The sequence below is a fragment of the Alternaria burnsii genome (genome assembly GCF_013036055.1).
Source record: "Alternaria burnsii strain CBS107.38 chromosome Unknown 698, whole genome shotgun sequence".
Taxonomy (NCBI): domain Eukaryota; kingdom Fungi; phylum Ascomycota; class Dothideomycetes; order Pleosporales; family Pleosporaceae; genus Alternaria; species Alternaria burnsii.
Genome location: NW_024066111.1, coordinates 1,308,878 through 1,335,082, shown reverse-complemented (window position 1 = coordinate 1,335,082; position 26,205 = coordinate 1,308,878). Strand labels below are relative to the sequence as shown.

The window sequence follows — 26,205 nt, the reverse complement described above, 5'->3', positions numbered from 1 at the left end:
GCACATCGAGTAGTCGTGGTCTAGTCGTCGTTGTAGCGTAATGAGCTTGAAAGCTCCCGCCATGCCCAACGTCTCTGCTCCAGTGATCATCTATATCCAAGATGACTCATTGAGAGCGATTTGGAGTCGATGATCCAGTATCCAACTCCAATTTCAATTCCCTGACCCATAACGAATCTCAAAAATCATCCATATCTCCCATGAAGTTATCATCACCCGTATCCACCGCCTTGTTGTTCCTCAAACTCCCACTATGCTTGAAATCATCATCCAAGTCGTCATCTTCTGCAGCCTCGTCTTCAACTTTCTCCTCGAGCAACTTCCTCTTTTCTTCTTCACCCAACCCAGCTTTATTCGCAGCCTGCATCCTCACGCTCAATGGCCGATTCTGCATATAGCTCTCCATGTAGCTGGCGCCTAGACTACTGGGGTAGCCATAGCTCCCCGCCTGATCCACGTCATCTACACCACTACCGTGTAACCCGCCGACGTAGGTATCGAAATTGGTGTCGTCGTCTGAGAGGTCATCGATTTCAAGTTCGGCGCTTGTGGCTGCGGCGGTCGAATAGATGGGATCTGGACCAGCAGTTTCGGGGATGGAATGCGCGGCTTGTAAGGGGAGTGAAGGGGACGGGTCGAGAAACGTGCGCGTTGCGGTTTGGGCAGAGCCGAAAGGTATGCTGGGGGAGCGTGGGGAGGTGAACGGTGGAGAGTGTTCGGCGGCAATGGATATGGTATTTGGTGCCTCTGACAGGGGTTTTGCAGCCGAGTTGATAGCGTTGGTCATGGGAAGGGGCAGGCTGTGATGTACGGCGTCGCGGTGTTCGAGGTAGACTGGTGGCTCTGGGGTGGTGAGTCGCGGATCTATCATGTCGTCGAGCGATGCCGTTGAGTTTGAGGCGGACGTTGCTTCGCTGCTGGGCGATGTGAGGGGTGGTTCCTCGACGGTATCTGCGGGCAGGACGGTTTGGCCGTCAATGACCAGACTGACTCGCTTCCGCTGCGATCGAGGCTTGTCCTTGTGTCGCAGCGCAGACTTCTTCATGGTGGTGCGCTTGGCCTTTTTGACTGTCTCGGCTGGGTGATTCTCCTTGGCTGGCTCCTCCGGGGCAGCGCATTCCATGTTCGTATTGTCCTTGCTAGACTTCCGGCCGTCTTTGCTCTGCTCAGCATCTCTTGACGCTCCTGGCTGGGCTGATTTGGAGGTGGTATTTGCGCCGTGCGCGACTTCAGTCTTGGGCTTCTTCTTCTTCTTCTCCGGCGACGTGTCGCGTGCGTCGAGCAGGGGAAGGAAGACAGGCGTAACTAGGCCATAGAGCTCCTTCTCCCGCTTATGGACTCTGGTGTGCTTCTTCTGCTTGATCCTCTCTTCGGGCTCTGGGTCGAGCGGTGACGCAATGCTTTGAGCATTACTGGTAATGGTTTGTTCTGCAGAGGCGGATTGCTGGTCGCATGCCATTGAGCGGTACCGGTCTACAAGCTAGGCCCAAATCAGTCTCGCACAAGAGTCGATGCAGCGGGCGCAGAATCCTACCTCGTCGCCATATCTGCGCAGCTCGTCCTGCTTGGCCTTTATGTAGTCGTTGATGTCGTCCTCGAGCTGCTGCCTCCTCAGCTCGACGCTGCGGGCCAAGGCGTCCAATTGCTCTTTTCTGAAGCCTGGGACCTCGGCCAGGCTCGGGTCGGCGTGAAGAAGCATGGACTGCGCTGGAATGTGAGTCTTCTGATCGGCCGGATGATTCCGCTTTGGGCGAGGGCCGGAGCAGGCCTCTGCGGCCTTTCAGGTGGTTATATATGGCGGGAAAAGATACTTGGCGGCACCTGAGCAGCGTCAGTCGTCGCACTCATGGCGGGCGGTTATATGCAGCACAGGCTGCGATGGTCGGATTGCCCGTCGCGTACCTGGTATCGGGGAGTGACGCATTCGGAGGCTGACGGGCGATTGGCCGGCGTCGAGGTCACAGGACGGCTTTGCTGTGGCTTCCGCGCTGCGCTGTACCAGAGTCAATCTCACCGAGCCAACGAGACTGCAACTGCAGCCTTTGCAGCTTCTCACGCGGGCAACGGGCGCGGCAAGCACAATCGCGTGCTCGAGAGGCGTCAGGACGGTGATTGCAAAATCTCTGCCTCCGCTGGTCAGAGGGGCACGCTCAAGGTTGTGATCTGACGGTTTCTATCCGGCTGCTCTTCGGATACACGCCTTGCCTAACTTGGCCAGGCCGCGGTGGGGGCTTCTCAGGCGTTGCAGAGATCAACGGTTCTAGAAGGGTTCGCGTCGACCTGCTATCCCACCACCAGCCGCCCTACTGCCTCACCACGCGTCCACGCCTGTTTCTGCGGCAGCTGCCACCACACCACCATCGCTCCCTCGAACTGCTCGTCATCGGTCAGCCGCCAAGTAGCCCGCGATCCTGCAGTTGACATGCTGTGGGACCCAAACAAGTATATGACCAGACATAGGCTAATCCAACGTCTGCGTCTCACCCTCGACACGTGCCCACGCTGCTGAGCTTGCTCTCTAGCCTACCACAGCCACCACAGCCCCCACAACAATCTCCCAAGGCCTCCACACATCGCTACGAAAGCCATGTGGGATGCAATCCTTCCAAGAAGTCGGCATCCACATTAACAAAGCTTCGCCAAAAGTCTATCTCGCACCGACTGGGCTTCTTTTGGACGGCCCACGTGACACCTTCACTTAATCTCCGACAATCGTCTGCATTCTTACCCATCACCAGGAACAGATCTCGGGCAACTACCACTTGACCTTTCCACATGTCTTCATATTGACCCAGCGTCATAGTCATTGATTTGTGTATGCTCCATTCGCTCATTGGCATATCCTTGGGAATGTACTTCCATTCCCAGAATCTGCCTCTGTCGTCCAAGAACCTGTCTCCCTCCCTGGCGTTCATTGGGTAGAAGTGCGGAGCAGACCACATACGCAGCGCTGAAAACCTTGCTGAAGGGTGTTGAGCTCGAAATTGCTTTGCCGTCTTGACCATGTAGTCGCGGTCCAAGGGTGTCGGATCTACCATTTCCCCAATCATTTTCGTTGAATGGTTCTGGTGCCGGCAATCAACGTAGAGGTCGAGCGGGCGGCCGGGTTCGGCCGCGGCTGTTACAACACCACTGACCCGCGGGTGATACGAAAGTCGAATGACGCCCGCTTTGAACAAAGGAATGATCACGGAACGTATCGCTTTGCGCCATTCCATTGGGTAAATGTCCTCTACAAACTCAAGAACCCCTCGATTGTTGTCTTTCAGAAGCTTGTCCCGATCGGCCCAAAGCTTCGCTGGCATATACATGTTGCTGTGATGCGTTCTCCGGTCTGGAATCCGCTTGGCTCTTTCTTCTTGGTCAAATAGTAAGGATGACCTGAATGGTCTGCCATATTCAGAAGCGACAAAGTCTTTTGTTTCATAGAACATGGCGATGGCAGCATAGGCCTGGAAAGCATCGTCAACGTTTCGGCGCTCTTTGCGGAAGAGAGGTGCCATCCCCATAAACTTGCAGAGCTCGAACGGACCCGGGTTGATAGCGCTCATGACGAAATTGTCCATGGACGCTACCATAGACTGGTACTCGTTATACCTGCTAAGACCGCCAGGTTCCAAGTCCCCGAGATGACAACACTCCTTCGCGACTAAAATGCAATCGTCAGTTACTGTCAACACCGGAGACGATTAAGCTACCTCTATCACTTGACCGTTGGGAATGACTTTCAATCATCTCCCCAACATCATACGCCTTGTTAAGATATACTCGCTGACGGCGAAGAGCAGTCCTTAGCGTATACATGAAATCTGCAGGAGGAACCTCGAGTCCGGCCGTTACCATGCGTGCATGCTCGGGATCGTGTACTAGAGGTAAGAAATAGTGTGGGTCTTTTGTCTTAGCCACCCACTCATATTGTGGGACCAAAGGACCAGATCTTTGCTTGTGTGCTTGTTGATCTGCCTCGAACAAGTGCTTATGAAAATCTCCTTTCAAAGCTTGACCTGGAGCGCGCCTGGGACTCAAGTCCGTTTGTAATTGTGCATTTTCTTCCATACTTGCGTCGTCTTCGTCTTCGTTTTCGTTCGATTCAGATTCAGATTCAGAATCAGGATTAGAATCGGAATCGGAACCCGATGATTCCTCATCAGTACTGAGATCGTAACTGATCTTCCAGGCTCTGAGCTTTCCCATCTGGAATTTCTCTATGGCGGTCTTATAACGGGGAGACCGGTTGGGTATGTCGCTTTCCGCGTCTTTTGGAAACAGGATGGCGTCCTCTACTTCATCCGCCTCTGTGAACTCGTATCGCAATTTAACCATGTCATCTACTGCTTTCTGTGTTTCGGAAACGGACTGGTTGCTAGCAATCTCCGCATTCTTGTCGAGCACATCAGCCATAGTCTGTACCTTCTCTCCTGGATGAACGCTGCGAATACGCCCGGTATCATCTTCTTCTGTCACAGTTTGGAAGATGTGGCGAACCCGGGTTAACATGTCTTTGGCTGTCCGAAACTGAAGGGCATGCGCAAACACCTATTTTCGTTAGCTATCCATGGATAGACATAGCTGTGTATGGAGTACTTCTTCAATCTTCTGCTGCAGCTCGTGAGCGCCTCCACCGGGTGCCGCATCCCAAATGTAAACATCGTAGTAATCATCGAAATTGACCTGCCACGACCTCCTAGCTTCGACCTTTTCGATAAAGGCAGGTCCGACTTCGCTAGTTATATTGTATTCGCGTTTGCTAGCTCTACCAATCCCAGTCTTCTCACGGCTTAGCCAGAGTTCCTGTTCGGGTGGCTGCACTATGACATAACCAGTTACTGGATCGCGAATCAAAGCACGTAGTTCACCAGACTCCATAGTCAGGTACTGAATGAAGCGACGATTGAAGACATCGTTACGCTTGATGTACTGGGCAATGGGTGTACGAAGTCAGTGTATGTCTTTCATGCAGTTTGTACAGAGAAACTTACGCCACAAATGATATTGCGGGATTCTTTGATCTCGTGTGATCTTCCTGCAATCCCACGGCCGCCAGTTTGAGATCTTTTTGTTTTAGCCTCGGCATTATCGATTTGAAAGTAAGGTATGAACCCAACAAGCGCGAGTTGTTGACGATGGGCATCCCCAGTGAATCTTGTCCACTTTGGAGCCAGGAAATAGTGATATGTGGTCAGTATGTTGAGCTCGAAGAACTCGTCCCAGTTGCGACACAAGGCGACGGCATCAGCGAGGTTGGAGTCTTTGGCGATGATGGAGAAGTGGAACCAACCGCTGCGGTTGAGAGCTTGCTCGCTACGGTAGTTGTACATGTCACGACCGCAAACCCTGATCTTGACTCGCTTCTGAATGAATGTGTTCTCACCAGAAGTGTTACCAAAGTCTACAAGGCCATTTTTTTCCGACTCGGGCGGCCGCTGTTGTGATTTCTTCTTTGTCGCTCTTTCGTGTTTGGTGCGGTATCGGTTCATGAGGACAGAACGCTGACCACTGTTATTATGCATTTGTAGCATGATGTCGTCCGTAACATCGTTATGGAAAGGGTATTCAGCCAAGTCTGTTGGTACCTCAGGCTCATCAGCGCCATCCCTCTCGCGTATGAAGTCTGCACATGCATCTCGCACATCCTGAAGACTAGGACGCTCCAACTTGAGACAAAGATCTCGTAAATGCTCTCTTGTCACATCGTCCTTTTGTAAAAAATCCTCTATGCTGTTGGTCTGGATCGCAATGGGTAGCAGTGCGCTAGATGCTAAAAGAAGCCTACAGAAGAGGAGATTCTTAATTTCGCCGATCTCGACCAATAGCTGCTCGATCTCATCGTGAGGAAGTATGGGAGTCGTCCTGGGCTCGACAGCGCCCTCGTTGCCATGAACATAGTAGCTTGCTACGCGTTCAAACCGAACAGGCGTCCGTAGTCTCTCACGCATCTGCTCCTTAGTCTCCATTTCGATGAAGCCCTTGCCCCCATCGTCTTGTGTGGTTGGATCTTCTAACTTTTTTGTCTCTGCGTTAGCTTTTCTTGCTCTCTTCTTCGCGCTCTTGGAGAGCGCCTTCTCTGCAGGCTTTGAATTCGCTGGGCCGTCAAGCTGAGATGGCTCCGCTTGTACAGGAAGCTCGTCATGCTCTTGCACGTTGAGCATGAGAAAGAATTTGATGAGCTCAATGTAGTTATCCTTTTCATAGCCGTACACATCTTGGATAGGATCCCATTCCTCTTGCTCTTCCTTTGACATCTGCGCGAGGCTTTTGGCATACATCTTATTCAGGTACTGTTCTTGGCGCTTCTTGTTCTCTTTGGACTTTCTTTCACGTTGATGACGATCGATCTCTTTTTGGTGTCGTTTGAAGAGTAATGATTCCAGTTTCACTTTCCTCCCCTCACTTTCCGCCTCTTCCGCCTCTTTCTCCTGGCATTGTTTAATCCAACCAAACCACTGCTTCTGCTCGTACATGACTTCCGCAGCACGTTTGCCAAGTTTCTCGAGAGCTTTAACCATGTTGTATCGCTCATTCTGTAGTCGGTCCAGGTACTTTTCGTGGCCATAGTCGTTATCAACTGCAAAGAAATGACTATGATGCAGTTTGCGTGCTCGAATTACGCGATCAAGCAAGTTGTACCTTCGGAACAGATAGTCGTGTAACTCCCGTAGTGTTGCTTCGCTGTCGACATCGTTGAAGTCTTGAACAACGATAGAAGCTTTCTTTCCAGCCAAGTACGCTGGCAACTCCTGTATATCGAGGACGGCGTTTCGCCCTTTGTAACCTAGGTACAGAGCTGCAAATGTGAGCATTAACAGGCGAAGAGCGAAGCTTGCTTACCATGGCACTGTCGAGAGTGGAATGCACAGAGTCTGCCATCCAATGAAGTCGCTTCTCTGTCACAGACTGTTTGCGCACTCAAGTCTGATAGCAGCCGTGCACGACATGTTGAAGCCATAGCACTGACGGAAAGTACACCGATCCAGACCCTTACCTAATACACATAATTTTCTCATAAACGTCGTTGACGACTCCGAGCAAATACTCCTTCTTCAATTCGACAAGCATAAACGAAGTCCGTAACGCTTCGAGTGACGAAAGGCTGGCAGTCTGAAGATGAGCCAGATGCGAATCGAGGGGAGCAAAGCGGGTACGCGCTAAGATCATGGCGCTAGCCGCATATAGAAATAACCTTGGAAGAGTGGTAATCCTCTCAAGATCGCGCAAACACGACTTTGTATGGTATGGATAACAGAAAACGACGTCTGTTTATTTGTTGTTCACATAATTGTTCTAGCGTTCTTCATAGTTTGTAATTTGCGGTTACATACAATCGTCTTGTTCAATTCACTAGTCTACCTAGGTACATTAGACTAAAGGTTTCTTAGTCTATTCCAGGTTGAGACATTAGCGAGCTGGGGTGACCGGAAATTCATTTTGTTGGCGGTAATGTCGTCTGCAATCGACAAGCACGTGGTAGATACGTCAAGAAGAAGAAGGACTTCAAGTTTAATAGATAGAGCTTTTTGGGTTCGAGCGAGAAATGCTGACGCGTAGGATGGACTCGATGTACACTGATAGAAAGAGATTATGCATTTCTATTCCTTTGCTCAGCTCCCGTACTTCCTTCCGGCGTTGTGTAAGCCATCGATCTTTCTACAAGGCATATGAACTGCCTCCTCTTCCTGTCATATATAGCTACCTGACTAGCAACTCTTGAGATGGTAATGGCTAACCTGTATGAAGGTGGCTGTGGAGATCGCGCTGGAATGGTCTTAAGCGGGCATCTGCTAGTCAACATTGAGAGCCTTATGAGTGATGCCATGTTCCGTCGTAATGTGTCCGATTGCCTCTACAGCATAGGCATGTATGAGGACTAGCGGATATGGCTGCGGGGGAGCGAAGCAAAGAGATTTCCAGCTTCCATCACCGGCCTTGGTATATGTTACTGAACACCTCCCTGATATCTCGACACCAAATGCTGCCTACTAGTCTCAATCGCCGCCTTCCTCTTCCTTTGCCTTCTCTTCCGCTTCTGCCTTCTTCTTGTCCTCCCATTTCTGCTTCTTCTCCAACAACTTCTGGAGGTTCTTCGCGCCATTAAACACACCATATGTCTTTGCACTACACGCCGCACATGTAGGATCCTTCCGATACCTTTTTAGGGCGCAAGCCTCGCAGAAGTAATGTCCGCATTTTGTGATAATGGGATTCTTGTATGGCTTCTTGCAGATGATACAGGCGAACGGTATCTTCTCCAAAAGCGCAAGATCAACCCCATCCTCATCCTTTTCCTTTTCGTCCCTGTTCGCAGAAGCGACAACTGTACCCCCTGGCTTCTTGCCCTTGGTCGACATCTCCCATTCCCGGTCCAGCTTCCAGCCTGCCGCATAATCTTCACGCGCATGCAAGAACTTGCAGTTGTCGCCAAAACCACAGAACCCTGTCTGCTTGTAGTCCTTACACACATCCGGCGTGTAATCTGTGACGGTGATTGTTCGTATGTTTGTCGATGCTTTCATAGGGCCTACTTGGCGGCTGGGCGCGTCGGGGTTCTTTTCAATGAAGGTCTGAGGCTTCGTTCGCGTGCTGCCGAGCAGATTCTTTGAGCTGAGAGCGTCGTCGGCGTTCTCGTCGTACCAGTTTGACTGCTTGGTCGCATCGTTGCTTGCTTCGATTACGGCCGAGCGATTCGCTGCGTACTGTGTTGTGCCCTCGACGGCTGTGGTCGCCTTTTGGTCTGCGGTGGAAGCCTTGAGCGCATTACCGTTAGTCTTCCGTCGCTTGACTACGTGACCATCTTCGCCCTCTGCGTCTGACCCTGACGAGAAATCCGAATCGGATTGAGGCGGTGGCGGGGCGACTTTCCGGGGCGCAGCTTTGGCACCTCGCTTCTTGAACTTGACGACGGGCGCGTCCATGGTCAGATATGCGTGAATGAGTGTGAAGTGAGGTGCAGATCAGGTAGTGTTGTAGGAGTGAGCCGCAGAAAGTTCGAGCCAAGCTGTGGCTGAGAAATCCAGTTTCACGTGATGCAATCCGGGGTAGTGGCGCAGGGCTTCGGAGGTCCCGGACTGTCTACAGTAGGTAGATAGCGGATAGGGACGGACTGGCAAGCTAAACCCTGCAATCAAACCTACGTAGACGTAAAATGTCTGTGACCGGCACTTGAGCTTTTTGTGGAGGTTGTATTCGGGACTTGAAGGCAGATCCTTTAGGTATGGTCTTATACCAGTTCATATGCAGGTTGCGGCATTCCTGCACCTGTGGATCCTGGACTAGCGAGCATAACGATGCATGCAGAAAGACGCGTGCAGACATACGATAGAAACAGTGATATTTACAGGTGGGAGCATAGTTGGCTTCTATGTGTTGTTGTACATGGTGTGACCCTACCCAATAGCAGATAACCTTGCAAACTCACTAAGCACGTTCTTCCAACGAAATGTTCTTTTCATGCATTTCGCGGTGTTTGCTATGGATGTTACGTCTCACTGTGTTTACCAGGAACATGGCGTCACCCCTTTCCACGCAGCCATGTTGACATGGCACATGGTGGTCGTGGGGTAATGCAATGCGCATCTTTGTTGCGGTGATCCAATCGCGCATACAAACAGCCCCCCTCGGCCTAGCAGAGCTGCAGTAGTGAGGGGGGCCGCTGCACTACCACGTCGTCTGCATAGTCTAGCGATTAGACGTGCAGCAAGTGCCGGCGCGAACCAATGGAGGGGAGCGAGGGGCATGTGTAGCTTTGTTGATGTTGTGGATGCGTGATGGGTGTGCGCGCTGGGTCGATGGCGAAAGCGTGAAAGCGTCAAAAGCCGCGCACGGTGCGCTTCATTTCGCTCTTCTGCACAACATCATCCGCGCTGCTGTCATCCCTCCTCTGTCGCCTCTGTAGCCCCTCCAGCCCGTTCGGCATTCCCTTCCTTTTCCTTCTTTGCCATCCCGAGGCTCAGCCTGGTGATGCGCCTTTGCTTCTTTTCCCTAGTGTGACGGAAACGCGACCGAGTGCCAGCAGCCGCTGCCGTGTCCCCAGTCGCTTTCCCACGCGTCCTTCTCATCCAAACCCTTATTCTATTCCGCCCACCGCCCGACGGAGTGTACCCTTTACGCGCTCCTGTCTCTAATACTCCCCCGACACGCCGCCACCACCTGCTGCTCTATTCCGCGCACGTTTCCCGCTCCTTAATCCTGCCTTTCGCCTACTCCGCCCATCTCCTATCGCCATTTCCGAGGCACAGCGACGTGCAAGTGGGGAATCTTGTCCAGGAGATGACACAATAAGAAACAACCCTAGGGACTACTAATGGCTACAGCAAATCCTCCACCGGGCGCGCTCTCGGTGGAGCACCACAATGGCTCCGACCCCTTCCTCGCGGCGCCGCACGACGCCCATCGGCAGCGATACTCTGCCTTCGACAACTCGCAGTTCTCTCTCTATCTTAATGGATCGCCCCAGCAGGCCAAGCGCGCCCTCGAGGCACACTTGGCAGAGACAACGCGCAGACTACAGGAGACGTCGCATCTGGGCAGCGCGCTTGTCCAGCAAAGGAAGGAGCTAGAGGACAAACTGAAGGAGGTTGATCAGCAACAACAAGACAGTGATATCGGCCCAGAGCTGCGCCAGAGGCTAGCCGAGCTAGAGAAGGAGTTCAACGAGGTTGGTCGGGAAACGGCTCGCGCCTTTCTCCCAAAGTCTCGCGTCCCCAGTGGCGAAACTGATCCCACTGGCGGCTCCATCTACTCTAGCGAAGCGATCCAGTCACCGACAAAAGTGAGCGTTCCTTCGCGAAAGCAGAGGAACCAGCAGCCTAGTCGCATCAATGACATCGCGCTGGCTACAGAAATCTCTACGTCTTTGCTTTCTCAGTTGAAGGACCTCCAGGCCGTTCTCCTTGAGAAGGATGAAGCCCTCAAGGCGGCTGATCTGGATCGATCGCAGCTCGAAATTGAGGTCGAAGGCTTGTCGCAACGTTTACGGACACTCGACGAAAGCGAATCGCGGCTCAAAGACGTGAACTGGAACCTTGAGACACAGGTCCGCGAGTCGGAGACACAATTCAAGTCAGCGGCAGACAAGGAGCGAAGTCTCAACCACGCTCTGGACCTAGCACGTACTGAGAGATCAACCTTGGAGAAGGAGTTGGAAGATCTGAAGCAGATGTACACGAAACTCAATGACGATCACATCAACAAAACCAAGCAGCATGAGACTGAGCTTTCTAGTTTGCGGCGAGTTGCAGCCATGACAGAGACGGAGAAAGGTGCAATGCAACGCAAGGTCGAAGAACTCACGTCCAAGAACCAGGAGCTAGCTCAAGCTATTGCTTACCGCGCAAGATCAGAACATCGTGGTCGATCTGAGGGATCGTCTGACGATGATCGTGGCGTGAGATTCCAATCTCGTACCCCAGAACATTCACCTGAGCCTTCTCCAAGCAAGGCCACACCACGCCATGGTATGCTCGAATCGGAAACACTCAAACACTCGCTCCAGCACGCCCACCGTATGATCCAGCAGCTCAAGAACAACATCCACCGTGAAAAGACCGAAAAGATCGAGCTGAAACGTATGCTTCAGGATGCCCGTGATGAGGTTGACGCTCAGCGCGCTCTGGCTGGACCTGGTAGTGCAAGCAGGCGACGGAAGAGTGACAAGGCTGCCTCCATGAAACCACCTCCGCGAGCTGATCGTCTTGGAGCATTGCGTAACGTCTCACAAGAGATTGTGGAAGACGACGAATGGGAAGAACAAGACATTGTACCTGAGACCCCAAGTAGGCCATCACAATACTTGAACTCTGTACCAGGGTCCTTCCCAAGCGGCTTCAGTTCCGCCGCAGAGACGAGCGCATACGAAGGCGCTGATACTGCTAACGAAACATCGGATGCTGCTTTCGAGACTGCCAACGAACGTGATGGCATGGCGACTGAATCTGACGCTTTCCAAACCGGAGCTGAGACCCTTGATGGAGATAGCAGCGATCAGCTGACTGAGACTGAAGCAGGACCTGCCAAGTCTAGTGCGCGACGGAGTCGACCATCCATCTCACAAGGTGGTCGCATCAATTCCTACCGAAGTACAGCGTCCGCCTCTGGCGACGAATATGATTCAGACTTCAGGACTCCTCTTCACCACCAGAGTTCTCGCTTCAGGTTGAAGGCTCGGGACAGCAGTTCGCGGAGATCGACGCCAAGAGGTTTGGATTTCTTCGCAGGTACGCCACCCGCGTCAAGAGACTCTCCTGCCGGCTATGTTAGCAGCAGCAACGAGAACACTCCGGCCCAAGGCAAGAGTTTGTTAGCAGAGTTGAACGATCTGAGTGGAGACGACGACGATGCCAGTTCTGTGGAGGGTTCGCCAAGTCGATCCAGTGTCGTGTATTCCAGCCATGCCACGCCAGATCCCTTAAGGAAGGCCGTTCTTGGAAGGTCCCTTCTTCAGTCGGATGCACCCAAGCCGACTATGGTGGATTCGGGCACGATGACAGAAGCAGATGTTCCTGAACCCATCTCCATATCTTCCATTTCAAGCCGGAACACTCAACCGCAAGCCGTTCCCTTGCCTACATTGCGAGTCTCTGCCCTGCATTCGCAAAATACAAGCCCGCAAGCTCTACCCCGTCAAGACCTCAAAGTCTCCTTGGTCTCCTCGCAAGACACCGAACCCAGGCATGTGCTTCCGCCAACTCTTGGGCTCTCTACCCTTTCTGGGCATGCTACCAGCCCTCAAACCCCCAAGATACCCCGGCTGGCTGTATCATCTTTCTCAAGTCAAGGAACCGAGCCAAGAGTTCCTTCAGCTCCGTTGTTCGCAATTTCTTCGCTGAACGCACAAGATACAACGCCACGTGCTGTACCTATCGCTCCTCTAAAGATGTCGACGGTGTCTGCCAATACCACCGAGCCTCGACATATTGCTCCTCCTTCTCTGGGGGTATCCACCTTGTCATCCCAAGGTACTGACCCCATTGTACCAGCGGTGGAGAAGGTCATTGCTCCTTCTCTGGACGTGTCGTCTATCTCTCAGCAGACTACTGAACCCCGGGAAGCTCCGGCCCCCAAGCTACTGGCTCCAGCAGGCCTTTTCACGTCTGCTATCTATGCGCAGGCGACAGAGCCTACACAGCACGACGAATCTACCTTGGCGTCGGAGTCGAGGTCAATCTCCGATCTCGTTCCAGCATATACTGCACAAGACTCTGATCACAGCAAACAGCCTGCACCACTTCAGATGTCAAGCTTGTCTGCTCACGCGACTGAGCCTAGGGATGTACCCTACAAACCGACATTGCTGCAGATGTCTTCTTTGTCGTCTCACACGACTGAGCCTAAGGATCTACCTCGTGCGGTCCCATCCGCGTTCTCTATAACGTCCGTTCAATCAACAGAACCGCTGGCGCCGAGACCCAGCAAGCAGCAATTTTCCCAACTTTCCGCACAAGCTACCGAGCCTGCTGCACTGCGGCAACCACAGTTGGAACTGTCAAGTTTCTCTGCTCGTTCTACTGACCCAGTGGAAATCCCCAAAGCAGACCCGCCACAGCTCTCGTCGCTGTCCTTCCAGACATCCCATCCTGTAGAGCCTATGAGAGGAGCACCACTCTCGTTCTCCGGACTGTCTTCACGGTCAACTGAGCCAGTCGTAGCAGAGAAGTCGTCTCCTGCCAACTTTTCGGGGGTCTCGTCTCAAGCTACTGAACCCGTACAGCCAAAGCAGCCACCTCTGCAATTGTCTGTCCTTAGCGGACTTCAGACCGAACCGGTCATACCCCCTGCTCCTTCGGCTTCTGTACACAATATTTCCGATGTGCGAACTGTCCGGGATACTCAGCCTGAGTCGCCGACGCTTCCGGCATTCCTGCCAACTCCGACAAGTCGTCCATCCACAGCGAATCGTGTTTCAGCTCCCACCATGACATTGTCTCCTGTTGCTACACAGGGCACTGAACCATTGACACCGTCAAGACCTGTTACTGCTCATCGGGCCGTCGCGCCTGCTGTAACTACCAGTGCTTCTTCCCAGACAGAAGCAATGGAGAACAAGCAAGTATTCACGCCAAAGCTTGGTTATTTTGACGCTACACTACCCTCGGATAAGGATGTCACATCAGAGATGAGCACCCCACGAGTCGACGGCACGGATGGTCGTATGCCTCTTACGCCTGTGAATGCCAATGTTGTTAGGGAAACGCCCCGAACACCAATGACAGACGGAGGCACTCAGACAATGGTGTCTGCCCAGCAAATCGACAAGCTACTGCTCGCCCGGAGTCAGCGATGGAGTAGTTTGATCACCACGTCCGGGCTAGAAAAGTCACTGTCTCCACCTGAGTCGCCTGGTAAAAAGTACGCAAATGAGCCAAGCCGAACACCCAAGCGTCCAGGTAGCTCTGGAAGTATGCGCTCTCGTGCTGGAACACCGCCACCACTGCCTTCGGATCATAAGGAAGTCATCGCCGCAGCGACTCTCAAACCAATCTCTCCGGGCGCAATGGGACCGCCTACAATGCCAGCATCTGCCTACAAAAAGCGACCGCATACGCCTACTATCAAGACGAACAGCAACACTCTCACCCCCAGGACAGGCGGAACCACACCACGCGTACGCCGACAATCGCAGCGTAGCGGAGCTTCTTCGCCTCTTAGCCGGAGGTCCTCACTGTCGTCGTTCACCTCAGAGATTGACCAGCGCTTCAACATCCCAGGCGGCCCGTCTTTTGCTGCAAATGGACTGCCGCCTGGCGCGACAGATCCGCGCATGATACAGGCCATCACTCAGACCATGATCGGCGAGTACTTGTGGAAGTACACCCGCAAAACCGGACGTGAAGGCATGTCTGAGAACCGCCATCGACGCTTCTTCTGGATCCATCCCTATACCAGGACGCTGTACTGGAGCGACCGAGATCCTCAGAGTGCTGACAAAACGACGTTAAAGGCTAAAAGCGTTGCTATCGAATCTGTTCAAGAAGTTGATGATCCTAACCCTCTACCTCCCGGACTTCACCAGAAGAGCTTACTCGTCATCACGCCTGGTCGATCCATGAAGTTTACTGCTACAACAGGTCAAAGGCACGAGACATGGTATAACGCGTTGAACTATCTATGCCAACGGGTCGACGAGAGTGAACAGCAGAAGTCGCCTGCAAAGTCTGATCAAGAGCACAAGGCAGCCACCGAAGATGAGATCCAGGACGAGTTCAATGGCGGATACCGCAGCTCCTCTCGGCAAACAGGGCGTTCAAGAGGCTCCATGGCGTCATATGCAACCCGGAGGACGTCGTCTCGCGACTATGGCCAAGTACCTACGATTCGACAGTCGCATGTTACACCACATCGTGCAACATCAACCGAGCCACTGGTGCATGGATCTGTTTCGAGCCGTATCAACAGCATGCTCCGACCCAGCGTCTCTGCTCTGCGAGGATCGTTTACGAGCCGGCGAAACAGCAGGACCAGCGCTACAGAGTCTGCCATGTACGAAGAGCCTAGCGTCTCGAATATGGAGCTTAGTCGGGACATCCATGAACACGTAGAGCGCGACCAGGATTTCATGCCTAATGTCCGAGCATGCTGCGATGGTAGGATTCTTTGACCTCAACAATGTACAAGAGCTAACATGTCTAAGGCAAACACGACGTTGGACACCTTCACCAACATTCAGTCAAAGGTCGACAAGTCAATTCTCAAGCTTCCAGGCCTTCGCTCTTTGGTTCCATAAGTTCGCGCGCACAATCCCGAACAGAGTCTCGCACAGAATCACGCACTGAGTCACGGACTGAATCACGGACTGAGTCGCGAACTGAGATGCGCAATGAGCAGATGCGCCACCAGACTGAGATGGAGGCAGCAAACTATGGAGCTGGTGCATAATCTCCGCCTCACGCCTACACTCTTTCCTATATTATCACTTGTGTTCGTTCTAAGCGGCACCTCACTAGTCACTTGATCTGACTGACAGTCTCTTTTCCTTTAGCATTAGTTGTTTCATATGGGAACCGTTCCCATTTTCCTATGTATCTATCAATCCATCTCTCGGCTTTTGGACGTTACATCTCGGTTTGGATCCAGATGAAGCAGAAACTCAAACTTGATTTCAGGTTTAAGGGGCTTTGTGCATGGCGTTCGACGGTGATGCATTTTCTGTACAATTTGCACAGTACGTTGGAGCTGTACACTGAGACGACCTGACGCTTCCTTTACGGACTAGTTCCCGGTTTCTCTCCATTCTACTAGAAGTATTTTTTTCTACTGTCTGTAACTCGTTTGTCCTTTCTTCTTTCACTTGGACAATGCATTATTGTTTCAGTCGTATCCCTAGCATGGTGGCGTCACATAATGTTTTTACTTGGGTTTAGAAGATAGTGTTGACGGCCTGTAGTCAGATTGATAGAAGATGAATCAAGAAAGATCGAAATTGCAAATAGCGCTTTTCTGACCATGCATATAATTTCTTCGTGCAAAGAAAGACAGCCTGTGTGTAGAACAGGAGAGCACGAGGGAAGAAGCAAGTCTGAGTGAGTATTCTATTCATAGATGCTGTACTTGCTTATCATTCTAAAGAGATATTACGACTTTCATAACAGACCTACCAAAGCGAGATGAAGGTTTGATGGCAGTGATATGTTTGTCAAATAGCATGGCAGATCGAAGTGGATATGCTCGCATGAAGTTCATGCACACAGAAAGGCGTTCCTTGCTGGCCCATTAATGCCAAGATCTGCCGCGTGCGTCGAAACACCAAACTTTCGCTCCAGCCAACGCGCCTGTCATTTTGAATCTTTCCTCGACAACAACATCAACCATCCATCGCGCATCCCGTTTCCCGTCGAACCTTCACTTCTGCAACTGCGGGCAGCTTTCTGTATACCTTTAATAGACTTTCGCAACCAGCGCATAATACAAATCACCACCGCAAGGCCAGAGCGCGACGAAGCACGCCATATAGCTCCCGACCCAAGATCAGCGCCGCCCCGAAGCAAAATCGTCGTCGCTGCGACTCTTGAACATTCGGAACGTAGTATTGAATCAGAACCGCAGTCATGGCGCGTAATTCCGAAAAGGCGCACTCGATGCTCTTCCGCTTTCGCGCTGCGCAGGCCGCCGAAGCTGGAATCATCGACATCTCGCGCACTCGCCGCCCCAAGCTCATAACCTCGGTCAACTCGATTCCTGTGTGTGAGAAATGGCGCGGTCAAGTGCTAAAGGAGATCTCCCGCAAAGTCACAAAGATTCAGGACGAAGCGCTTTCAGACTACCAGATCCGCGACCTCAACGATGAGATCAACAAACTCATGAGAGAGAAGCACATGTGGGAGAGTCAGATAAGAGGCTTGGGTGGGCCGAATTATATGCGAGGCGGACGAGTGCTGGATGAGGAAGGGCGGGAGGTGCCAGGAGGCGGAAAGGGGTATAGATACTTTGGACGAGCGAAGGACCTGCCGGGAGTCAAAGAGCTGTTCGAGAGGCAGAGCAGGCCGGAAGACGACATGGATAAAGGGCGCGAAAAGAGGAGCGAGCTGAGGCAGAAGGTGGATGCGGGCTACTACGGCTACAACCTAGACGAAGAGGATGGGACGTTGCTAGCATACGAAAAAGCCAAAGAGAGAGAAGCTTGGGACAATTTTATGGTGCTCGGCGATGACATGGACGATAAGCCAAGCAAGACGCACAAGGAGTGGATGGAATTGCCTGGAGATGCGGGTGACGGCATACGATGGCGCGTCCCAACACTCGAGGAGGTGAACAACGAGCTGGTAGAGCGCAGAAGGAGGAAGCTCCTTGAGAAGCTCGGTTGAGTGCCTGGTGGCGCTTGATAGGATTGCCTTGTGGAGTTTGGCGGTAAACTGTTCATCAACAGACTGCGACTTCAGGATCAAAGATTGATACCCTTGCCGAGCAACCGGCTACAAAAAGATAAATGTACATCAGAATCAACAGGACAAGCAAGAGCACGTCCGAGTCGCGAAGACAATAGAAGCAATTCATAATAACACTTTAGTCGTACCATGCTTTTATGCTATTGGAATGACTACTTCATCTTGCAAGCTCCAACACCAAACGCGACATGACAGTGAAGGTAGTTGGGTATCTCATTCGTTCGTTCGTCTAGAGTCTTCTTTACGGTATGCAGCCCCGTTACGCCTCTCTTCTTTTTACTCACTGGAAGCGCGCGATACTGAAGCAAATGCGTAGGCGATCCACGCTGACTTTGCTCATTGATTCTCTTCGTTAGAAGGAACAAGCTCTTTTTGAAGAGCAGGATTGTTGTCGCACAAGCCTCTCATCGCTCAAGTCGTGAACAATGTATCTTCCTCTCTCAAGTACTCCCCAATATCGGCTTGCCTGAACGTGACAATACCTGTAGGGTCCAGCTTCCTCGCCTCGGCCGTCGATCGTGCACTCACACCGAAACCCTACCAAACATATGTTAGCCTAGCTCTCCGCCCCCATGTCCATGGCTGCAACTTACCAGTGGCGTGTCATTCATACTCAGCACAACAACACCTTGGTGCTCAGGGCAGTCCTCACTCCACCGTCCCACATGCGCCTTGAGCACGTTGCCGCCGTACAAGAACGGCATCTCACCGTTCTGCTTAACCCACACCTTGTATCGCGCGTGCGGGGCGATTACGCTCAGCGCTGTGATGTGCAGACGGAATTTGCCTGTCTTGGTGAATTTACCCAGGCAGATTCCGAGGGAGAGTAGGTTGTCGCGTGCGACAGATGTGGCAAAGTTGGCGAGAGATTCGCGGACATAGTAGACACGTGAGCCCTTGATTTAACGGTTAGCATGTGCATAGTGATGGGAGAGGCTCAACGGATTGGAAGCAGTTCGTACCTGGACGCGGAAGACATTGCGATCGTTACCGCCCGTGGGGTCGGCGATGAGGTTCGATATGCCTTTTCCACAGTACGTCGCAAGCTTCTCGAAGAGAGTCTTGGTCTCTGGTTCTGTGAGGGGCCTCATTGTGTATGCGTGTGAAGAAGTTCAGAGCTGGGGTTGAAGCTGGGCGCAAGTTCGCAAAGTCGAGATCTGCTGCCAAAAAAATGTGGAGCGGATGCGGCTAGTCTCCGCCGCGGCCTCGGCCAAAATTTCAGAAATCCTGTCAAGCATTCAACCAACACCGATCCTTGTCGCCCATATCGTCCCACGAGTATTTTCCAATATGTCGAGAAGCGTACCAGTCGCGAAGCGAAGAAGGCTCTCACCACCCGAAGACGGCGAGCGTGCGAATGGTGCGAGCGAAGATCACAAGGCCAAGTTTCTGAAGAATGCTGCGAAATGGGATCTCGAACAAGACTACGAAACGCGACCGCGCAAACTGAAGAAGCAGAAAGAGAACAAGAAACTGCCCGTCAGGACGACAGAAGGATGGGTAGCAGCGCCGCCCAATGCGCAGGATATCAAAGAGGAAGAGTCGGACAGCTTTCTCGGGTCTGGGAGCGAGGATGAAGCGGCCGAGGCCTCGGATGTAGAAGAGATAGAGGAACAGAAGCCGAAGATACCAGCGCGACAAATGATACTCGAGGCCAAGGAAGAACTAGCGCGCATAGCCAGTCTGATCAACGAAGATCCCGAAGAGCATATCGGAGCGCTGAAGACACTACAAGCACTGGCCGAATCAGAGAACTTCAACGTGAGGAAGTTGGCATTGGCAACACAGGTCTCCATCTTCAAGGATGTCATCCCTGGGTACAGAATACGGCCGCTATCGGAAGAAAAAATGCAGGAGAAGATCTCCAAGGAAGTCAAGAAGCTACGGCAATTCGAACAGAAGCTGGTATCGAGCTACGAAGCACATGTCAAGTACTTGGCGAGACTGGCAAAGAATAGTGGGTCGGATAAGCAGCACATGGCGAGTCTTGCATCGGTTGCTGTTAGCTGCGCATGCAATCTCTTGAATTCCGTACCACACTTCAACTTCCGCAGCGAGCTTATAAAGATTCTTGTTGGCAAGCTTAGCACGAGGAGGGTAGATGCGGACTTTGTGCGATGCAGAGAGGCCATGGAAACACTCTTTGAGAACGACGAAGACGGCAATGCTGCGCTGGAAGCTGTTACAATGTTGACTAAGATGATGAAGAGCCGGAATTACCACTTCGACGAAAGTGTGTTGAACACGTTCTTGCATCTGCGACTGCTGTCTGAGTTTGCGCAGAAGGCTTCATATCATTCCGTTGACAAGGCGGAGGACCCCACTGTCAACGGCAAGAAGCAGAAGCAGAAGCGCGAATTCAGGACGAAGAGGTTACGAAAGGAGCTGAAAGAGAAAAAGGCCATCGAGAAAGAGTTCAAGGAGGCTGACGCAGCTGTCAGTCACGAGGAGCGTGACAGGATGCAGGCCGAGACGCTGAAGATGGTGTTTGTGGCGTACTTCCGAATCCTGAAAGCTCGCTCGCCGAAACTGATGGGTGCTGTGTTGGAAGGTCTGGCACGATACGCCCATCTGATTAACCAAGATTTCTTCGGAGATATCCTGGAAGCTTTGCGAGACATCATTGCGACGGCCGAACTTACAGCTGCTGCCGCAGTCGAAGAAGATGAAGACGCATCAGATGAAGAAGATGACAACGAAGTACCCGAGCGCAACCTTACCCGCGAATCCCTCCTCTGCGTCATCACTGCCTTTGCACTCCTTGAAGGTCAAGATGGAGCAAAAACAGCATCAGCCCTAAAACTGGACCTCAGCTACTTCATCACCCATCTCTACCGCACACTACACCCCGTTGCGTTGAACCCAGATATCGAGCTCAGCTCCAAGTCTCTCCACCTACCCGAACCCAACGCCGCAGAATCTCATGCTGACACCGCAAAAATCAACGTGCAAACCACCATCGTCCTACTTATCCGCTCTCTATCCTCTGTCCTCCTACCCGCTACATCAATTCGCGCCGTCCCGCCCCTCCGCGTAGCGGCTTTTGCAAAACAACTCATGTCCATTTCCATGCATCTCCCTGAGAAATCTTGTACCGCTATGCTTGGTCTATTGAACCGCGTGACTAAGACGCACGGCAAGAAAGTAGCACCTCTGTGGAATACAGAGGAGAGGCGAGGCGACGGAGTGTTTGACGCGCTGAAACCTGAGATTGAGGGCAGCAATCCTTTCGCGGGGACTATTTGGGAAGGAGAGATTCTGAGGAAGCATTTCGCGCCAAGTGTAAGGGAGGCGGTCAGTGGTGTGGAGAGGAATGTTCTGGAGGCTAGTAAATAAATGGATTGTTTGTGTTGGATGTCTGAATAGCAAATCCGATCGTTCGGCTACGACTTGCTTTCCGCCTTTTGATCTTTTAACCTTTTGTCCGCGTCCCCTTCTCTACACGCCTTGTATAGCTTTGGCATCTCTGCCACCTCGACGGTCGTTACATCAAAATGCGTTTTTGCTTCTGATTGTGGAGAAATTTGTGACAACGATTGAAACACCACAGCGTGCGCCTCGTTCGCAGCTTGAGGCTTATTCTGTCGATCGTGGCGTAAAGAGGCGGCCTCCTAGCTTGGACGACCCTGGATACGTTGGATGCCTGGTTATATTCAACCAACATTCTACGAACGTTGTCGGCATGACAGCAAGACCAGGCCATCTGTACTAGCGCACCACGATTGACCAATGCAGCATTGTCACTATCGACTTCACCAAAGCTACACGCCAGACTTTACAAAGCAAGGTACTGCAACATGCTTTTCCAGACACTGCGCAACCTGTTGCACGGCGCTTACGATTATATATCTGCTCCTCATCCCGCTCCCTAATTGGCACTAACATCCACCATCTCTACCAGCCCGTCCTAGGCCTCACGCTAGGCTGCGCCCGTGGTGGGGGGCGATTAAAGGCTGAATGAGATCTACTCAAGTAGCCATCTCGCCCGTAGTTCTGATGTGCCCCTGATCGCACGAGACACTGTTGTGTGCACACCTGCCTTCTGTTTACAAGACTCGCGACTGTTCCCGTTACGATTATAGACTCACAATACTCTCGCGATGGCTCGAGAACCAGATATCGATCCAAACGTGTGGTATTCAATGTTCATAGACCCAAGCCACACACAGTCAATGGTAGGCACAGCACTCTATAACGGGGACGGATCGAGGGGCGCAGTATTCATCAAGACAAGAAACGACACAAACACCGAGCAGCGATGGCAGCTGCGCAAATCCAACTCAACCGTTTGGACGCTGCGTTCACAAGGATCTGGTCCAAACAGTTATTTGTCCACAAAATACTCCGATGACGAGCAACAGAAGGGCAAATCGTTCGCATACATGGCTCGAGGTGATATCGCCGACGCGAGTGCGTACTGGACTATTACCACATGGGGCGACGGAACATGGTATTTGACCAACCTGGCAAACAAGACCGATTATCATCTTACCCTTACACCGAATTTGGGGCATATCGTAATGAGCTCGAACATTACAGCGCCACAGAAAGGGCAAAAACGGAATTTTTCGGAAATAGCAGCCATCGACGATGAGCGGTATTCAAGCGTTAACGTAAGATATATCTGGGCTGATGGTATACCTTGTACAATCTAACATATCACCAGTTAGTAGGTGGTGTGACCGGTACTGAAACTGCTACCTCAGGACCTTCTTCATCTTCGGCCACGGCCAAAGTGAACGAGAACACCTCTTCAGGCCTTTCTACTGGCGCAAAAGCAGGTATTGGAGTGGGAGTTGGCGGTGCTGCGATCATAGCACTCGTCGTACTTGGCCTTTTCCTTTGGCGGAAACGAAAGAGAAGACAGTACACAAATCCGCCGCAAGAGCTGCCCCATGAGAGCATGGCACATGTTCAGTCTCCACCACTGAACAAGTACGAGCTGAATCACGATACTACAACAACAACGTACGAGATGCCATACAACAATGTTGTGTCAGAAGCGCCGACGAGTGAGCGCCCAGCCGAGCTACCTGGTCACACGGTGCAGAGATGAAGACACTTAGAGAAAGAGCAGAGGGCCAGACATAAAGGAAGGACTGTAAACTACTTCGAATAGTATAGGAAAGCGATGTTTATCAGTAACCATCGGAGCTTATGCGCCGAACCATATCCTTGGTACGCCTTATCGAAGGTGTGGCACTTACTACCGACATCCATCGCCGACAACCACGCGGAAAGCTTTGTAGTCTCCGAGTGACCAATAAGTCTTGGAAGATGCTTGATTGATAAAGGAAGCGCGGCATCAGCAGGTGCTTTGAGTCTTGGCTCTAAAGGACCTTGCTACAAGGCAGTTCAGACGTCCATACACCTCGCGATCTAGAAGTCGTCTAGACAATTGTTTGTGGAAAGGTATCAGCGGGAAGGCGACAAGGGTGTATTGCAAGGGGTAGGGTTTCCATATGGTGAACAAAACATACCCACGTCGAGGCAACCAAACAAAGTACCTCCGATTCCGATGGCCGAGATTGAGGATCCTCAAAGTCAGACCCCGTCAAATATGGACCTCGTGTTCACTGCATCTTATAGTGTTCTGTCCAATCGGTTAGAAAGCTCCGACAAGAGGGACTTGTTTCCGGCTAAATGACTACGCTTTTATCTCAACAAACCACCGGCGCCTGGCATCTTTCTTACATGTATTTGCAGATCCATAGGGCATGCTGTGCAAGGGCATTCTGAGATGATCCTACGACATCGCTTAACGGGCATCTCCGCTCTACTTTTGAGTCCTTTGGGTGTCACCAAAACATTGCTGAGTACATTGAGGAGCGAAAACAGCCAACACAGCAGGAAATGGCATACAGTAACTGCACGCAGATTGATGAAAGCCGTCCGCCATTCGTTACAAGGAAGATAGACATCTTCGGACCATGCAAGTGCTTGAAGAATACGTAGGATGTGCAAAACTACCACCAAACTTTATAGTCGTCCATATTAGCCTCATTCTTGGCTCGTAACAGATGTCTCGTCTAGACGGCATCCTTCGTCCACGCCGTCTTGGCAATAGAGCGGCACGGTCGGTGGATCAACTACCATGTCAAATTTGTCGATCTGCTCACGTAACTGAGTTAGTTTACTCTCTTCAGATTTTCACTCCAGCCTTGAAAAGAATGACATCTTTTTTGAGATCTGCTCCAATCTCAATTACGTTTGCTTGATATATCCGTAGTCAAACTCAAATGGCCTTTGTGCAGGACGCCTTGCTTATGTTCAAGATGCTGATACTATAGCCGAACACAGCGACGCAATATCTCTTACCATAGAATTCACACCCGTTACAGGTCTTGACATATGAGCTTCTGCGTCTGAGATGCATCTGCCGACTCCGGCCACGCATTCCTTCATCTCCCAGCATGCAAGAGTTCCACACTTCGAAGCTCTTAGCAACTTAATCAAAGCCTCATCTAACAGTAATCCATTCGCTTCTGGCATGCATCCTACCTTGTAAATCACGGCTGGAAAGAACCGAGTAGCATGTCGTTCGCACCTTGGCGTTTATAGCCTAGGATTTTGTCTATAAGTTGAGCCTCCTCTTCAGTGATCAAAACACAAGTCAGTGATCGCTGCCGTCCTGTCGTAGATGGCAGGCTTCAACCTTAGGGCGTTATATGCGCTCTTCGCCTCCCTCTCGCTACTCCACGTACTCTGCGCTGCGGACGCAGTGGTAAGTCATGACTGTACGAAATGCATGTGAGACATACACTGACTTCGTGTCTTTACCTCTACAGAATGATCTCCAGACCAAAGGCCGCGCAGCCGTCGACGCCGCCATTGCCAAATCAACCTCATGTACCAAAGACAAACTCCGAGTACGCCGTGAATGGTATGTCTCACAACGATCTCACCCTTGCCATACACAGTAATTTGATACCTATATACCAGGGGCGACATTACTGCTTCAGAAAAACGCGCCTACATCGCTGCTGTCCAATGCATAACCAAAGCGCCTTCCAAACTCTCGCCCACTCAATATCCCGGCGCCAAAACGCGTTTCGATGACTTTGTAGCTATCCACATGAAAAATACACTGTCTATCCACGGCACAGGCAACTTCTTATCCTGGCATAGATACTATACATTCGCATATGAGAACGCGTTGAGAGTCGAGTGTGGATACAATGGCACGCAGCCGTACTGGGACTGGGGACGCTGGGCAGCCAGTCCAGAGACGAGTCCAATCTTCGATGGGAGTGAGACGAGTATGAGCGGTCAAGGAGAGAAGGTACAGCATAGTAGTAGCGGATTGAAGCCAGCGGGAAATGGAGGTGGGTGCATTGCCAGTGGGCCATTTAAGGGAATGATGGTTAATCTTGGGTATGATTCATCTTCTTCATCTTCCTATTTGGCGTGGTCGCACATACTGCACTAATTTTGTCAGTATTGTTTGCGTGCTTGCGCTAACTTTGACTAGACCGGTCGCAGCAATCGATAGTCCGGCGCCTCCACGGAATCCACGATCAGACGGATATGGATACAACCCCCGCTGTATCAAGCGCGATATCAGCAATTACCTTACGCAGCTTTACGCGACAACGGACAAGATCGTTGGTTTGATCAACAACAGCAAAACTATTGCATCGTTCCAGGATACCATGCAAGCTGCGAATGGCCCACACGGTGCGGGACACTTCACCGTTGCTGGCGATCCTGGTAGTGACTTTTATACATCACCTGGTGGTGCGTATAGTCCTTTACTCTTTGCGCGTCATTGCTAATTGATGCTCTGTGGTAGATCCATACTTTTACCTCCACCACTCCATGGTAGACCGTGTATGGTCTATTTGGCAGAGTCAAGACTTTGCAAACAGGCAGCAGGTTATAGCGGGTGGTACATCGATGATGGGTGGTGGGAGGGCACAGAGCCTGGAGGATAACGTGGATTTGGAGGTGTTGAATGTCGATGGCAAGGTATACAAGATCAAGGACTTGGTCAGTACGGTTGCAGGGCCGTTCTGCTACGTCTATGAGTAATATGTGCTGGTTTAGGTATCGATGTGAGAGAGGTTGTCATGAGACAAGTACCGTAATCTTCGAGATACATCCATGGATGGCTTACAATATACCAAGTTGCATGCGAGATCTTGACGTAGGTCAGCTTGTGCACAGAAGAAGTGTGGATATTTCGAAAGCAATATGCAGTATATTAATGGTCCTCAGATTAGCTCTCCTGCTGTCCTCAGAAGGAACCTCGTCCATTCCCCGTTAATCTGTCTCTCGACCTCTCAACAGGCAACGATCGGGCTCCTCAACTCGACTTTGGCTTTAATGCCCC

At 51.6% G+C, this 26,205-nt stretch overlaps 8 protein-coding genes across 8 annotated transcripts; 4 read left to right on the top strand and 4 right to left on the bottom strand.

Moving 5' to 3' along the window:
- Nucleotides 1-178: 178 nt before the first annotated feature.
- Nucleotides 179-6,782, bottom strand: GT037_004615 (uncharacterized protein; the record flags this gene model as incomplete). The annotated part of the gene is made up of 6 exons (XM_038929662.1): nucleotides 179-1,480; nucleotides 1,535-1,770; nucleotides 2,729-3,649; nucleotides 3,699-4,536; nucleotides 4,585-4,917; nucleotides 4,980-6,782. Coding segments are annotated over 6 exons (5,433 nt in total), but the record flags the coding sequence as incomplete, so codon positions are not given.
- Nucleotides 6,783-7,982: 1,200 nt separating this feature from the next.
- GT037_004614 (pre-mrna-splicing factor cwc24) lies at nucleotides 7,983-8,909 on the bottom strand (the record flags this gene model as incomplete). Its single annotated transcript, XM_038929661.1, has 1 exon — nucleotides 7,983-8,909. The coding sequence occupies one exon, from the start codon at nucleotides 8,907-8,909 to the stop codon at nucleotides 7,983-7,985; it is 927 nt and encodes a 308-aa protein (XP_038787933.1).
- Nucleotides 8,910-8,948: 39 nt separating this feature from the next.
- Nucleotides 8,949-9,344, bottom strand: GT037_004613 (uncharacterized protein; the record flags this gene model as incomplete). Its single annotated transcript, XM_038929660.1, has 3 exons — nucleotides 8,949-9,066; nucleotides 9,125-9,261; nucleotides 9,312-9,344. The coding sequence occupies 3 exons, from the start codon at nucleotides 9,342-9,344 to the stop codon at nucleotides 8,949-8,951; spliced, it is 288 nt and encodes a 95-aa protein (XP_038787932.1).
- Nucleotides 9,345-10,297: 953 nt separating this feature from the next.
- GT037_004612 (anucleate primary sterigmata protein a) lies at nucleotides 10,298-17,792 on the top strand (the record flags this gene model as incomplete). The annotated part of the gene is made up of 3 exons (XM_038929659.1): nucleotides 10,298-15,575; nucleotides 15,623-15,859; nucleotides 17,035-17,792. The coding sequence occupies 3 exons, from the start codon at nucleotides 10,298-10,300 to the stop codon at nucleotides 17,790-17,792; spliced, it is 6,273 nt and encodes a 2,090-aa protein (XP_038787931.1).
- A 492-nt stretch (nucleotides 17,793-18,284) lies between these two features.
- On the bottom strand, nucleotides 18,285-18,964 carry GT037_004611 (ribosome biogenesis protein nip7; the record flags this gene model as incomplete). The annotated part of the gene is made up of 3 exons (XM_038929658.1): nucleotides 18,285-18,410; nucleotides 18,467-18,769; nucleotides 18,836-18,964. 3 exons carry the CDS (start codon nucleotides 18,962-18,964, stop codon nucleotides 18,285-18,287), a joined length of 558 nt encoding a protein of 185 aa, XP_038787930.1.
- Nucleotides 18,965-19,163: 199 nt separating this feature from the next.
- GT037_004610 (nuclear export protein noc3) lies at nucleotides 19,164-21,209 on the top strand (the record flags this gene model as incomplete). The annotated part of the gene is made up of 1 exon (XM_038929657.1): nucleotides 19,164-21,209. The coding sequence occupies one exon, from the start codon at nucleotides 19,164-19,166 to the stop codon at nucleotides 21,207-21,209; it is 2,046 nt and encodes a 681-aa protein (XP_038787929.1).
- Nucleotides 21,210-21,973: 764 nt separating this feature from the next.
- On the top strand, nucleotides 21,974-22,929 carry GT037_004609 (uncharacterized protein; the record flags this gene model as incomplete). Its single annotated transcript, XM_038929656.1, has 2 exons — nucleotides 21,974-22,486; nucleotides 22,540-22,929. 2 exons carry the CDS (start codon nucleotides 21,974-21,976, stop codon nucleotides 22,927-22,929), a joined length of 903 nt encoding a protein of 300 aa, XP_038787928.1.
- A 1,584-nt stretch (nucleotides 22,930-24,513) lies between these two features.
- Nucleotides 24,514-25,904, top strand: GT037_004608 (di-copper centre-containing protein; the record flags this gene model as incomplete). The annotated part of the gene is made up of 5 exons (XM_038929655.1): nucleotides 24,514-24,597; nucleotides 24,662-24,756; nucleotides 24,816-25,247; nucleotides 25,345-25,610; nucleotides 25,666-25,904. The coding sequence occupies 5 exons, from the start codon at nucleotides 24,514-24,516 to the stop codon at nucleotides 25,902-25,904; spliced, it is 1,116 nt and encodes a 371-aa protein (XP_038787927.1).
- Between the last annotated feature and the right edge of the window lie 301 nt (nucleotides 25,905-26,205).